The sequence below is a fragment of the Eublepharis macularius genome, chromosome 6 (assembly GCF_028583425.1).
Source record: "Eublepharis macularius isolate TG4126 chromosome 6, MPM_Emac_v1.0, whole genome shotgun sequence".
Taxonomy (NCBI): domain Eukaryota; kingdom Metazoa; phylum Chordata; class Lepidosauria; order Squamata; family Eublepharidae; genus Eublepharis; species Eublepharis macularius.
This window is the reverse complement of record NC_072795.1, coordinates 128,610,586-128,626,561: the sequence shown is the minus strand read 5'-3', so window position 1 is coordinate 128,626,561 and position 15,976 is coordinate 128,610,586. Positions and strand designations below refer to the sequence as shown.

Sequence of the window (15,976 nt, the reverse complement as noted above, 5' to 3'; positions counted from 1 at the left end):
AATGGGGGAAATCAACAGCTTCCCATACATGTGCATTTTCTTTAATAGCCAAGGACTATAAACTCTCTACATAGTGGGTTCGGCCACAGCCCCGTGGAAGATTCTACAAATTAGGCAGAACCCTCAAGTTTGCAGGAAAATAAGATTTAAAAAAAACCATTTGGGTGGGGAATCTCCACCGAAATGTTAAAGAGTGATGTATTTACAGGCTTTAAAAAAAATGTATGACATACTGAGGGCCAAGCTACAAGTGACGAATGACACTTGAACGGCAAGTGAACAAACTCACGTGTATTCCTTCCTGTTCACTTACACTCCACTCGATCACATAGTGATTGAGTGGCCAAGCTACAGGTGATGAACAAACTCACGTGTATTCCTTCCTGTTCACTTACACTCCACTCGATCACATAGTGATTGAGTGGCCAAGCTACAAGTGATGAACAAACTCACGTGTATTCCTTCCTGTTCACTTGTCCTCCACTTGCCCTCCACTCGATCACGTAGTGGCAAGGAGGGCAAGTGGAGAGCAAGTGAACAGGAAGGAATACACGTGAGTTTGTTCATCACTTGTAGCTTGGCCCTTAGTTGCCTTGGCAATTCAATGGCTCCTGGAAGAGGCATCAAAGGGGGAGAGAAAAGATGCTGGAGCCAGAGCCCGCATGGGGGTGGGAGATAATAGGAGGCCGGAAGGAAATGTGGGGGGGGGGTACAGAGAAGCAGAGGCAGATCTGGGTGGAGTCCTCTTGTGTATTAGTATTTAATGTAATTTTTTTACCCCACATATATTCATAAAATATATTCTTTGCAAGACTATTGTGTCATTTAAAAACAACTTTTTTTTAAAAAAAAATCAAGAATCTTTGAACTAACAAGAGAAAAATGCAATATGTTTTAGGAACAAAGTCAGAAAAGCTCAGCTTCCAAAGTCTAAAAATACTCTGGTGCTCAGATGGCATTTAGTCAATTTTAATAATCCGTTGCTGAATATCAGACCAGGGAGATGCCACAGCTCAGCGGTGGAGCTTTGCATATGAGGTGGTGCCTGGTTTCTAACCTAGGGGGGGAAGTGTACAGAAGTGTGAGCATGCTTGCAAGCAGACACACACTCTTACTTGTTCATTCTCTGCTTGAAACCCTGCTTTGCAAATGAATGTAAAGAGAGTAGAAAACTACCCGTGAAGGATACAAACTTGTATCCTTCATGTGTAGTTTTCTACTCTTAGTTTTGTGTGTGGAGGAGCCTCCCCTTTTTTTTTGCTTTGCTTTGCAAATGAAGCATGCTGAAGGTTTTTTTGTTTTGTTTTAGGACTTAGAACATATCAAGCCAACTGATGATTGCCTCATTGGCAAAGCACCAGAAAACCGGGAAAAGAACAGATACCGTGATATCCTGCCATGTAAGTACAAGAGACTGTGAATGTCGCCACTCTAGGATCAATGAGAAAAATCTGTGAGTCTGAAGGAATGGTTTGGTTTGAGCTAGGATCGAAACTCTGGGCCACAATTTTTATCACTCTTTTTCAGGCAAGGATTACATTAGAACATTGCTCATACACAGATATGTTATATGTTTAGCTGATGTGGCGCAGAGTGGTAAGCTGCAGTACTGCAGCCCAAGCTCTGCTCATGACCTGAGTTCGATCCTGGTGGAAGCCCGGTTCAAGTAGCCGGCTCAAGGTTGACTCAGCCTTCCATCCTTCCAAGGTCGGTAAAATGAGTACCCAGTTTCCTGGGGGTAAAGTAGATGACTGGGGAAGGCAATGGCAAACCATCCCATAAAAAGCCTGCCGAGAAAACGTGATGCGACGTCCCCCCATGGGTCAGTAATGACTCGGTACTTGCACAGGGGACTACCTTTACCTTTTACCTTTAGAATGGCAACCATCACTTGGTAGCATGGCATAGGGAAGGTCTTACGTCAGGACTTGAATCCTTAGCAGTTGCCAAAGGAGAGAACTGCAGCCAGGGAAAGAGAGCAAGGACCCTTTAATTAAAGAGGTCTGAGCAAACCGTGTAGCCCATGATCTGAAAAAGAGGCTAAATGGCTAGGCTTGCTTACTAGCCAACACAAGGAAGAGAATGGGACAATCCTGCTGAGAGAATGTTACATTTCTAGAATAAGGAGAAAGTTTGGCCATTTGACACAACTGTACGATCACGGCATTTGTTTATTTTATTGAAAATATTTGTAAACCTACCGTTCTTCCTTGACTTTTACTGGCTCTCTGGAGAATTATGGGCATTAAGTCAGCAGAGGTGAGCTGCCCAATGGCAGAAGTTTTTGGGGAGAGTTGGATGAAACAAGGATTAGAGGCTACAGCCAATTCTTTTTTTTTTAATAAAAATTTTTTATTGGGTGAGTAAAAATTAATATTACAAATTTTCAACCAAGACCCTCACTTCCATATTCTCCCACCCTTTCCCCTCCCCCCCTTAATCTAAGACTTCCAATAGTTTTCCAACCCGCTGTCTAAATCTACTACTTATATCCCCTTTTCTATTCTTAACTATCTTAACACACTAGTAAAATAGATAATATATATTAGATTAAACAAAACCTAACATCAAACTATCAGTTACATTATGTTTCTAACTTATCTCCTCTCTTCTCTTGTAAAGATCAGTATCTCCTCCTTTCTGAAAAAATTAATAGTTATCTAACAACCATAATTGTCCCTTACGTCCCACTTCTTTTCCAAATACTGTTTTAGTTTACCCCAGTTATTAAGAAATTCTTCTGGATTCTGTTCTCTCAACTTTCTCGTCGTTTTATCCATTTCTGCCATGTACAGCAATTTTTGGATCCAATTTTCAATAGATGGTACTTCTTGCATCTTCCACTTCTGAGCATATAAAATTCTTGCCACTGTTGTCATATAGAATAATAAAGTTATTTGTTGCCTGGGAATCTCTTCTAATTTCAGATTTAGCAACAACAGATTTAGCCAATCACTTTTCATGGCCGTCATTTAGGCAGCAGGTTCATCAACATTTAGTTATTTATTTAATTTTAAAAACATTTATCCCATTCTGTCAATAGCTGTCCTAATGTATAATCCTCTTCTTGTATGTTCAGGATTTTCCAGAGCTTGATGCACAGAGGTCTACCCGCTCTTTTGGGATTTTAAGGTCATTTAAGACAACTGCTTTCTTGAACGTTTTACTTCTGCTGGGTTATTATAGCAGCTGGATTTTGCTTGAATTAAAAAAAATGTTGCTGATTTGTATAACGTTATGCTCTTTCTGTATACTCTGACAGACTTGAGTGATGAATGCTCAGAAAGTCAAGTTCTAAAAGTGAACAATAACCACAACAAAAATAATAATGCAAGTGGTCATTAGCGTAAAATTTGCTTGTACGTGAAAAACGCAGAGATTGATTAAAAAGATGAGAAACGTGTAGGGCTTTCTCTCTCTCTCTCTCTCTCTCTCTCTCTCTCTCTCTCTCTCTCTCTCTCTCTCTCTCTAGATGATGAGACACGAGTTCCCATTGGGGAGACGAAGGGATACATCAATGCTAGCTATATCCATGTGCTAGTGGACAAAGAGGAGCTCTTCTACATCTCTGCGCAGGGTCCTCTACCGTGCACTATGAATGACTTCTGGCAAATGGTCTGGGAAAACCACTCCAATGTCATTGCCATGATTACAAGAGAGATGGAACGCGGGACCTCCAAATGCCATCGATACTGGCCTGAGCCGCCCTTCACTTCTCTGGATTTGCTCAGGTTTCATCTGCGACTCGATAACTATCAGATCCTGGAGTGTTTCATTATTAGAATAATAGAAATTATGAACAAAAGGGTAAGGCACTCAGTATGACAAACTGACAAGGTTGTACTTGTTGACTAATCACTTCTTTTGTGCCATTCTTCAGCGATGCCAGTTAGTCTAGGAATGAGCTTCTACTTTCTGGTTATGCCACATACCACTGTGCCCTGTGCCAGGCCAAAAAAATGTATTATTGCAAGATGAGCTCACGGGGCTGTTGCGGTGATATGCTGATCAATGGATATTGAGGGCCTTGGCCCAGTCAGTTATTGCCAGTTCTAGGATGTTAACAAAATGCTGTGTAAAGCAGAACGTTGGTCTCTGTTCTGAATCTATTTCACAGCATGCCCCAGAGATCTAATACACTTTGCGTGCGTGCGTGCGTGCATGTGCATGTGTGTGCATGCGCAAGACAGAATATGGATTCTATATCGACCTTCCTTTCTTGTACAAATTTTTATCATTCTCTTTTCAGTGGAGGGAAGAAATTGAGTGGCGGTGGGTTAGGGCGGTGGGTTTACTCCTCCCACACACTCCTCAGGCAAGACTATGCTAACTGGCCAGTGCTGCAACTTGTCCAGGGATTGGGGTAGACTCGTCATTCCTGTCTGGTTCAAAGCCAGGGCCTTCTCCCTTCTTTCCCTTCCACTTTGTGGTAGAAAGTGCCACCGTGTCGCAGGTTTTCAAGGCAGGAGATGAACAGAGGTGGTTTGCCATTGCTTGCCTCTGCATAGCGACCCTGGACTTCCTTGGTGGTTTTCCATCCAAGTACTAACCAGAGCTGACCCTCTGTACTGGCCTGTGGGTTCCCAGTACTGGGGCCAGAAGGTGGACAGGGCTCCAATGCCCAGTCCAAGGCTGGGACCCCAGGGGCTAGGCAAGGCGTGGTCATTCAGTCCAAGGTCAGGGTACCAGCAATCAGGTTAGGCAAAGTCAGGCAGTCCAAGGTCAGAGTTCCAGCAGGCAGGCTAGGAAAGGTCAGGCAGTCCAAGGTCAGGGTTCTGGCAGTCAAGCTAGGCAGGGTCAGGCAGTCTGAGGTCAGGCTTTCAGGAAACAGGCAAGGCAAGACAGAGTGAATGGCTTCACAGCGATTGTACACATTGCATCCACACCGAGCAACCTCTCTTGGCTGGTTTTATAGCCCCAGGGCTAAGGGCCATGTCTGTAGCCCATTGCTTGGAAAAGGATCCTGCAACTACTCCTTCTCATCATCAGAGAGCAGCTGGCATTGGGCCAGGAGACGTGCACTTTGCCTCCTTGCTTGCAATTCAGTTCCCAGCTTCCATCTATGGAGCTCTAAGGGTGGAAATGAAGCTGGAGGGATGGGCCAGCTAACTGGGTTTCACCTGCTGGATCAGAGCTAGAGGGTGTTGGTTCTGCCCCAACTGTTGGCTGTGCCTGCTGATCAGCTGGCATCCCCCGCTGGTCAGCTTCTGTTAGCCCCCCTTCTCCTGAGGGGCCCTTCGCTTTTGGTAGTATAAAGGTGGCTGCACGGGGCTCCCCTGAAGAGTCCTCACGATCCCTGAGCCCTGCCTGACTCATGACACCCTGCTTAGCTTCTGAGATCTGATGAGAGCAGGTTAACCTGGGCCATCCTACCGTACTGTTCATTTTCCTTTTCCCTGTGGAATTTCTGCTATGATTTCCCTCCATCTCTTCTCTCTTTGGTCCTCTCTTTAAAAAGAAGAGAGACTGGAAGAGCAAGGAGCTTAAGTGGGTCCACCAATTCTTCCCATTTGGTGCAGCTCCTTAAGATTTCCGTAGCACACCTCTCAGGGCACTGGAGAGGAGCCAAGCCAGCAGCTGGTTGTATGTTACAACTGGTGATAACTGACAGTTCAGCAGCGGGTAGCCAATGCAAAACTGCTTCTAGGCATGGACTGGTTGTAGCAGCCAGCCCCTACACTCCAGGTTGCAGCATGATGCAGCTCTTTTTAAGTAGAGGTGCTGCTGATTGAACCCGGGACCTTCTGCGTGTAAAGCAGGTGTTCTGCCGCTGAGCCACTGCTCCTCCCGGTCTGTCGAAGGCAGTCTCCCTCAAATAGCCACTTAGCATCCTTTTTACTATAGCTGCCAGCTTCTCCATGTAGGGAGACCTTCTAGAAGACAAGATGGTACAAATGTGATGGACAACTCTCACGACATAAATTGCATGGAGCTCAGGGCGATCTATTTTGCCCTGACAGGTTTACATCACCATTTGATGGACAAAGCACATCCTAGTCAGGCATGTGACTAAAAATAGCGCATATCAGTGGCCAATCACTCCACAACGAGGCCTTTGTTCTCCTCAGCTGGGCAAAGATCAATCTGGCATCCGTCACATCACTGCATGTTGATGACATCCTCAGCTCCAGGGTGAAGTGACTCAGCTGGCAAAACCTAGACCCTGCCGAGTGCTCAGCCCTGGGGGTTTTTCTTGCAATCCAGAAGATATTTGGCCATCCTTCCCTATACCTCTTCACTGCTCATGCGACCTATAAGATCACCAGGTTCTGTTCCCATTTTTCTCTCACAAAGGGTAGAAAAAGTGGAGTCCTTCACTCAGTATTGGCCACCATGTCTGCTTTATGCATCTTCTCCTACACCACTGATTTCAAAGGAGCCTTAGAAAATCAGAGCCAAGAAAAGAGAGCTCATTGGTTTTCAGTCCTTGTTCAACTGGCCATCCAACCACTATGGTTGATCCCCACAGCCCAAAGTCTGTTCCACCCAGCTCCACCATGTCCCTGCCCCTCCATCAAGAAACTGAGCAACAAATACTGAAAAGACGTAGGTTCCATTCCAACCTCATGCAGGGATTCTTCCAATCACATATGCAAGAAGATTTTGAAGATATGTACATGAGCTGTCACAAGTGACTGACGCCATACTCCATGGACTCTATTGCAATTTCTGTAATCTGGTCTGGATTGAGGCATCAGATCAAACACTCTCAATCCTCCTTCATTCTCACGTCTGTTTCCAGTCTACATCCCAGTAGATATGATGGAGAGAACTACAACATAGAGAGTTAGGGACAGATTGGGAGATTTCTCTGCAACCTGAAGGACGTCTCAGTTGCAAAAAATCTGAAATCTTAAAAAAAAATCAGAGGATTAAAACTTGCCTAAATAATAGAAAACCCTGACTGGGATAGCCCAGGCAGGCCCGATCTTATCAGATCTCAGTACCTAAGCAGGGTCGACCTTGATTAGTAATTTGATGGGAGACTTCCAAGGCGTAGGCTCTGGTATATCTTAGGAAAGATCTTGAATCTGATTAAGGAGTGAATGAAGAGAGTTTATTCAGGAACTACAACTTTGACAGAAAGGAGAGAAACAGGATAGATACTAACTACTTCAGTAAATAGGGAGAAGGGACTTCCGGGAAGAAACAGGAAGCAGGAAGTAGCCTAAGAGTACCAATCTGGAGACATGGAAGAAGGACAGAAGAGAGGAGGAAAGAAGGATCCCACTCTGCCATCTATCTAACTGTCAGACCCGCTGCCCCTCGCAGGTATTCTGTGTCTTCTGTCTTCTCTGTACACAAGATACTGTATTTCCAATACAATGAAGACCAGAGTTGCTATGCAGAAACAGGCAATAGCAAACCACCTCTGTTAGTCTCTTTCAGATCCCACCAGGGGTTGCCATAAATTAGCTATGACTTGAGAGCACTTTCCACCTTCAAATAACAGAAACAATGCCTGCAGCTTTAACACAGGAGAGCCTACTAAGCTTGCAGTGGCCATTTTAGAGGTTGCTAGGCAACTACATCAATATTGCTGAGTCTTCCAAGCTTTGGTTTCTATAAAGCAAAGCCATGGGGGCAGAGGTGGATTTGGAGGCCCAAACAGGCCTGGGAAAGCTCCCATCTCCCCGCCCCATCATATCACCTGATGTCGTAGACAACCACTGGAGATTCACAACCCATGTAACTTGGCCCAGCTCAGCTGCCAGGGGGAAGGAAAGCTGAATATGGAGACACATAAAGGTAGTTTGGATGGTGGGTGGGAAGCAAAGAAGGAAGCAGGAAAGGGGGAGAAGGATCTGGGAGATCCAGGTTCCATCCCCATTCAGTAAAGCAAATGGGGTGGCCACGGGCCAGTCAGCTTAACCTACCTCACACTGTTGTTCTGGGGGCCCCTTTTGCTGGTCTCTGTGGTTGGGAGTCTGGCTTGGCCCTTCCCCATGAGATCCTTGGCCTGGAGAATGGGCTAAATTGCATGCAAGTTTTGGGAGGCAAGCAAGCATGAGACCTACAAGGCCAAGGTACCGTCTATGTGGACAGGGGCCCATTGCTTGAGCAGGATGTCCTTCATTTTGGCCCACAGCCAGTTGGAAAGTCAGCCCCCCCTAAGCGGGAGAATTTTCTCTTTAATACTGCTAAATTTCACAATTGTATTCTGTGGTATATTCAAGAAAGAGGGCTCACCTCTCCAGGAGTTTGTATCTTCAGGTTGCACACACGGAAACTAATTTGGTCTGCTGAAAAACAGCAGGATTTGAATCCAGAGCACCTTCAATACCAACAAAATTTTCAAGGTATAAAATTTTGAGAGTCAAAGGCTCCCTTCTTCAGTATCTTCTTCAGGAAGCTTATACTCTGAAAATCTTGTTGGTCTTTAAGGCGTCACTGGACTCGAAACAAAAAGTTACCCATCAACATGGACAAGAGGTACGTATAGAACTGAGCAGAATTCCTGTTGTAGCTGATACGATGCCAATCTGGAACTTTTGCCAGAGCCAGATCTAGGGGGGGCAGGGGGGTAGTCTGCCCCCGGTGCCGCCAGGGAGGGGGCGCCGGGAGCAGCGCCCAGCTGCCAGAGTGTGCAGGCGGCAGCGCGGGCAGCCTCACAGCCCCCTGCACTGCTTTTGCCTACCCTGGACAGCAGGGGGTGCGTGGCAAGCCAGCTGCCCCCTGTCCTGCAGGGCAGGTGAAAGCAGCGTGGGGGGCTGTGCTGTCTTTTGCCTGCCCTGGAGGGCCGCCCCCTGTCCTCTCCTGCGAGGCCGCCCGCACCATTCGCCTGCGGGAAGGCAAATGGTGCGGGCGGCCTCGCAGCCTCCCGCACTGCTTTCACCTGCCCTGGAGGGCAGGGGGTGTGCGGCAAGCCGGCTGCCCCCTGTCCTCTCCTGCGGGGCAGGCGAAAGCAGCGCGGGCATCTGTGAGGCCCCCCGCGCCATTCGCCTGCAGGGAGGCGAATGGGGCGGGCAACTTCTCAGCCCCGCACGCTGCTTCCGTCCACCCTGCATGATGACGTCACCAAAGTGATGTCATCACACAGTGCGGGGAGTGCACGCGCACGAGAGGCAGTCAGCCAAGGGTTGCCCCGGGCGTGGGCAACCCTGGATCCGGCGCTGACTTTTGCAGCAACTTTAGCTGCAAAATGATTAGCAAACTGATCACAGGAACCATCAATATTTTCCCCTGTTCTGTTTTAATTTTCTAATCGGCTTTGCCAGCATAGATGCTCCTAGTCCGTGTGCACTTTCAGATCTTTCTCTTGCAGACGCAAGAAAAGCGCATTGTGCAGCACCTCCAGTTCACAACCTGGCCAGACCACGGCACTCCCAGATCGTCAGAGAACCTTGTCAAGTTTGTTCGCTTCATGAGGAAAGTTCACAAGACAGGCCCCGTCATCGCCCACTGTAGTGCCGGGATTGGCAGGAGTGGCGTGTTGCTCTGTGTGGACATTTTGTTGACCTACATAGAAAATGATATGCCTGTAAGTGGAGTAAAAATCATTTTCCTCAGCGTAAAATGATGGCTTGCTTATTTTGCTGCAAAACAAGCCTCAATATTTAACAGAAATCAGTTAACTTAGAACAAAGTTCATAGATCTCAAGTTATTTGGAATACGAACTTCTAAGCCTTGTCACTCTTCTTAAATATGTAGAGGAGCATTATCAACTCTGCAACTCTGGATCAGACTCTTCATATAAGCAGGAGAAAGAAGTGTTTCTCCTCTTCCTCCTCTCCCCCCTTCAAGCAAATTGAATCAGAAGGCCAAGAAAACTACGAACCCCATCAGCACTGCTAGGCAGGGCTTTTTTTCTGGGAAAGGAGGGGGTGGAACTCAGTGGGTTGCCCTCGGAGAAAATGGTCACATGGCTGGTGGCCCCGCCCCCTGATCTCCAGACAGAGGGGAGTTTAGATTGCCCTTTGTGAGTGGCGCAGATAACAATCTAAACTCCCCTCTGTCTGGAGATCAGGGGGCGGGGCCACTAGCCATGTGACCATTTTCAAGAGGGTCCGGAACTCCATTCCACAGCGTTCCAGCTGAAAAAAAGCCCTGCTGCTAGGAAGTCATGCTGTGAAGAGTAATTTGCTGGAAACTCTTCCTGTGTTTGAAGAGGATATCGGCTAGTAAATTAAGGTTGTCGCTTGGGTGGGAGAGAGTTGGGTGGCCATTTTGGTAGCAGGAGGGCCTTTTGTAAGCCATTTCAAGTTGGGTATCTGATTTGAAAATGAAATGCAGATAAACATGAAGAAAGTCAAGTTCCTCATATCTCCCTAGCTCACATAGAATTATTACTTAAAAACAGCCAAGGGTTGCTAATAACTTCAAATAAATTAAAAACAACTTAGCATTATCAGAGCTAAAGGTTTAGCCGTCCCTGGCCAATACCCACCGGAACCAGAACTGCAAATGATGGCTGCTAGCACTGGAGCTTTTATTGGAATGTTCCTTTGTGACTCTCCATATACAGACAATATCGCAAGATAAAATGGGGCCCAGGCGTGGAGTGATTAGATTATTCAAACTGTATAAGAGAGGAGGTTGGAGAGGGCAGGAATTGTCTACCAATGACGAAGTGGAATGTAAAGAGCTGAACTTCAGGGTGTCCCATAGTTTGACACTTGCCTGTGCCAGGAACTGTTTAGGTTGGCCTTAGACAACCTCTGTCTCTCTCTGTCTCTCTGTCTCTGTCTCTGTCTCTGTCTCTCTCTCTCTCTCTCTCTTTCTCTCTCTCTCTCTCTCAACCTCAGCTCCTACCTGCCATCTTCACCATGGGAATGATAATGCTGATCCACCTTACAGGGTAGTGAAAAAGACAGCCTCTTCCTGATGTACTATAGGAGGGGTGAATGCTGTGATTAGATGTCCGGTGCAGCCTGAGGCTGCCTACCATGCTGGTTGTTATCGTGAGCTGCAAATAAAAGAACCTTCTTGTCTTCCTGCAGTTTGACATCAAGAAGATAGTAAGAGATATGAGACATCAGCGCTTTGGCATGATTCAAACCAAGGTAAGGACTTCAGGCTTCTTGTACGAACAGGATGGAGCTAACTGGTTATGTATGTGAGATTTATTGGCATCAAGCTGATATATTTTCAGGCCTGGGAACTGCAAGCTGATTACTTTCAGTCTTCCCAGAAGAGCGGATTACTCAGATCCAGTGTGGCAATAAGGTTGCCAACCTCCAGGTAGGGCCCTGAGATCTGCCAAAATTACACTGGATCACCGGACGACCAATATCAGTTCTCCTGGAGGAAACGGCTGCCTTGGAGGTTCTGTAGAATTATACCCTGCTGAGGTTCCTCCCCTCTCCAACCCTGTCCTGCCCCAGCTCCACCCTCCAAATCACCAGGAATTTCTCAACCTGGAGTTGGCAGCTTTAAGCGGCAAAGGCCTGGCTCATAAACAAGGATTCATTAGTGCTGGGATTCGGAGCCAAGCTACAAGTGACGCCTGACACAGGTTGGACACTTGCCAGCTTCCTTCAAGTTTTGGTGGGAAATGTAGGCATCCTGGTCTTGCAGCTGTAGTGGAGAGCCAAGCTGTAAAACCAGGACGCCTACATTTCCCATCAAAACTTGAGGGAAGCTGACAAGTGTCCAACCTGTGTAAGGCGTCACTTGTAGCTTGGCTCTTAGTCAGGACCTCCACTTGAGCCTGTTTTCATTACAACAGGCCATTCCCTCTTGGATCCTGCAAAGGGATGGTAAACACAGGGAAGGCATCCTTTGTATGGAACACTGCCCCCAAGTGGCAGGAATCCTGTGGGTGCAGCTTTCAGAGAGAACTGAGCTTCAGAGTCTCTTTACATGAGACCTCTTGCACGAGGATGCTCAAGTGTAGGGAGATGCAATGTTAGCTGGGAAGTGTAGTTTAAAAAGACAGAGCCAGAGATTGCTCTTCAAAAGGTTTGTTAATTTCATTTTTGCCTCCTGGAAGGGGAGGTAAAATTGACAGAGCCTCTGGGGAGGCAAAGGTTAAATTAACAAACTCTCTGAAACTGAGAAGCTCGCTCCTTAGAGGTTTGTTAATTTCATCTTCACCTTCTCTAAGGCTCTGTCAATTTCATTCCCCTTAGGGAAATTAACAAACCCTTTGAGGAGCGATCTCTGACTCTTTTTTAAACTACACTTCCCGGCTAACATTATATCTCCCTATACTTGAGTGTCCTTGTGTAAGATGTCTCGTGTAGAGAGAGACTCAGTCCCTCCCCTTTGTTGATGTTTATAAGTGGAAGAGGGGGAGAAACAGCATATTATTGGGGATATTTAAGCCTACCAAAGCATTCTGGAATGCTTCATTAAGCTTCGGGTAGTGCGGAAGCAATCTTTCCTTTAGGAACGCCAAGAGGAAACACTGCTTCCACAGCTAGTGGGGATTTCTAGATGGTTGGAGGTGGCACTTTGGAAGCAAAATGCATCAAATCTGCAGGGAACCCTCTCCTAACCCTCCTCTCAAGACCCCCCAAGTTTCAGGGAGGTTGGACTTCAAGAAGGTGCCTCTATCCACTGCCAATCTCCATTGTCCCCTATGAGGACCAACCTTCACATTGAAGAATTACATTAAGAAAAATTTAATTTAAAATACACAAAACCATATGAAGCAAGGGACACTCTTACAACTAGAAGTAAACTGAACACACACACATACACACACACCGCCCCATATAACCAAACGGATGCAAGGGGAACAACTTCACACCAGAGAATCACTAGAGAATCACTCTAAGAAAAATTCCCTCTCCCTCCAAAGAGAAAAAATACCACTCTCAAACCAGTCTCCATTGTTTCCTATGGGGAGAAATGGGGGGGGCTTTCTAGGTGGCTGGGGGGTGGCATTTTGCAAGCAAAATGGTCCTGGACTTGTCTGGACCTGATGATTCCACCTGGAGGACAGGGTCCCCAGCCACCTAGGACCCCCCCTCCAATTTCCTCCATAACAAACAATGGAGATCAGCGGTGGATAGGAACACCTTCTTTGGGGGGCTATAACATGGCTTCCCTGAAGTCCAATCTCCCTGAAATGTGGGTGGTTATAAGAGGAGGGTTAGAAAGGGTCCTCTACAAATTTGGGATTATTAGGGAAGAAAATGCCCTCCCTGGCCCCCAGATAACCGGGAGTGGTGTTTCCCATTGGAAACAATGGCTGAATCTTCCCTAATAATCCCAAAGTGGTTTAAATGCCCAAACTCGAAGTGGCTTGCTGCTCTGGGATTTGGGTTTTCTCAATTTTCCCCCCCGCTTCAGGTAAACCCAAAATGGGAAACCGGAATCTTTTTTGGGGGGGTGCACACCCCTAGTAGTTACCACTGGTGTAACCTAGAGAGACTATTACTGCAATGAGAAAAGGCCTGGAGGCTTCCATGCCTAGCAAGTTCCTAATTTGGGCCACTTCCCAGCCCCCTTCATCGGGTGATTCCGCACGAGTGGTTTTCCCTGCTTCAGCTTCTAAATGACCTCGATTTTTTCTTGTGTTTCCACACATGGGAAGGCAATCCTAGCAGCAGATCCGAAGTCACTGCACGTTTTGTCCGTTTTTTTTCCATCCTGCTTTCCCCCGACTTATTTGTCCATTCGCAGCAGATTAGGGATTTTAATCATGCGGAATTCTTTATCCGATGTTCTCCCCACCCTTGCCCTTTTCTCTCACCCTTCGAATTTGATTGGCCAATCATGTTTTCTAAGCCACACCCACTACGCTTTCCCTTTTCCTCTTTTTTTTTAAAAAAAATGTAAAAAAACTGTTGCAACGTTTCTACATGTCTATGCAGAAACATATCCTGTGTCACATGACAACAGCTGACCAATAACCGGTCCATTTTACAACGCGCCAAATTTGTCACTTGTTGCTTGCTGACAGCTGACAGCTTCTGAGGTAGAGTGAAAGTGTGATGGAGGGACTTCAGCGTTCAACTAGTGGTCTAGGCATTTCATGGAGGGAGAAAGAGACCGTCCTCAACACAACACCTATCACTAAACCACACTGCTCACGAAGAGAGCGGGAAAGATAGACGCGGGGTCATTGGTAACAATTTTCCCTCCAAATGTCAATAGCCAATACTCTTCCACAATATCGGCGGGAAGTGCTCTGGCCTATCCAATATGTTTATTTGATGCAACGTTTATGTGTAGCAACGGTTTTTTGTGAGAAATTTTTTTCTAATGTGTTGGTTTGATGCAACGTTTATGTGTAGCAACATTTTTTGGGGGGGGAATATTAAAAAAAATGAAGATGTGCATCATTCGACACTTCCCCCAGAAAAAGCGATGAGGAATCGATTTCTATCCTGTCAAAAATTCCGCATGATGGACTTTGAGCCGATGAAATATGCGAAACAAAAGGCTAATGTGGAATCGGGGAGAAGTGGATTCGTAGGACTCCATCGTGGCACGACTGCTCAGAAAGTCCGATCAAAATTGATCATGCGGAATCCCCCATCCTCTACTCTGAAATTCTCTTTCCTTCTTCATGTGCAGGAGCAGTATGTGTTTTGCTATGAAATCGCGCTTGCAGTTTTGAAGAACATTCAGAACATGAATCCCTTGCTGCAGTAATAAGGAAACCTCTGCTGTCCCTGCCTCTCTTTGGCTCTCCTTGTTCCTTGCAATTCATTCAGTCATGATGCCCCAAGGATACCGAAAGGTGCTGTACAAATGGAATTTGTTGCATAGCAGTGCTTGGAAAACGAGGAGTTCTAAAGCATTATGTAGGAAAAATAGGCACACCGAGAGTAGACATGTGGCTGAGAATGGGCTATGAAATACACGTGCTTGTCTCTGAACTCAAATCTGCTTGTATTTGTAATGGTCTGTTAATGCCCAGGAAATTAACTGGGATTAATGGCTTCTAGGGGATTTCCCTTGTGTGAGAGATGTTCCAGGGTTACTAAGAGTAGGAATACACATTGTGAATTATGTAGGGATGCTCAAGTGAAGGATTTTACGTGTGGTCCTCAATTCACGTGGAGGCTGTTCTTGCTCGCCGCATGTGAATGCCGTTTTCATGGGATCTCCCTTTGTGTGATTGCATCTGCAAGTGAGTTTGGAGGGCAGAGTGCCAATTCAGTTCTGTTTTCGCTGCAAGAACAAGTACTGTAGGCTCTTTTGACTTGCTAATTTGCGTTTCTTTAAGGTGTGAGAATGTGTCAAGATCTGTATTTCAATGAATGGATGTGGGGGGTGGGGGAAACTAGGATACTTTCAGCAGTTGAGGAGGAACTGATATCGAACGCATGAATGTATTCACATGTAACAAATTGAAGCATGACTGTGTGAGCGAGTGCATGGAAAGCTGAAGGGGGGTCACATGAAATGAGGTTCATTTGAGCATCCCTAGGGACTCAATAACGTGTCTTTCCATGCTAAGAGCTGGCTTTTCCTTATTGGCCTCCAGCAATGGAGGCTTGTGAGCCTACGTTTCGGACAGACCTGCTCCCCCCCCCATGACAATGTTCTCCAGAAAAGATGCAGCTCATCCCCATCTTGTGGCTTAAGATGTGTGACTTTGGCCAGTCTCAGTCATCAGCATCCTCGGAAGTCTTGCTTTAAATACACCAATAGTAGGATGTGGCCTTTACACAGCAGTGGTAAGAATAAGCAGGAAAATGCAGTTACATTCAATGGCGATCCTGCCTAAGAAATGTACTTCAGCTCTTTCTCTCTCTCGAAGGGCCAAGCTACACGATACTCCCAGTACGTGCCAGACCATGAGTGTGCAACTGGATTTGCAGGTGGACATCCATCAGGGAACTCACCTTAAAAAGCACTTGTTCACTCAGCACTGTGAGGGAAAGCTGCAAGGGAAGAGAACATTTCAGTTTCCCTCTCCCACCCTGCTTTTGTTCGCAGAAAGGCAGACCACGAGGCTTTTACTCTGGCTCCATGGGTCCCAGCAAAAGTGGGGGTGGAAGGGAAACCTGACGCTCTGTCTCCCCCTCAGAGTGCTTCCTCGCAGCGCTGAGTGAGAGAGCGCTTTTTAAGGTG

General features: G+C 46.4%; 1 protein-coding gene across 1 annotated transcript in view; it reads left to right on the top strand.

Annotated features, from left to right (window-relative positions):
- The window catches only part of PTPN20 (protein tyrosine phosphatase non-receptor type 20), a 30,895-nt gene extending 15,355 nt beyond the window's left edge, over positions 1–15,540 (top strand). The window contains exons 6-10 of the mRNA XM_054983810.1: positions 1,310–1,400; positions 3,473–3,807; positions 9,266–9,481; positions 10,942–11,004; positions 14,471–15,540. Coding sequence (XP_054839785.1) covers positions 1,310–1,400; positions 3,473–3,807; positions 9,266–9,481; positions 10,942–11,004; positions 14,471–14,548 — 783 coding nt within the window. The 3' untranslated portion in view covers positions 14,549–15,540. The remainder of the gene's footprint in view (positions 1–1,309; positions 1,401–3,472; positions 3,808–9,265; positions 9,482–10,941; positions 11,005–14,470) is intronic.
- Positions 15,541–15,976: the final 436 nt, after the last annotated feature.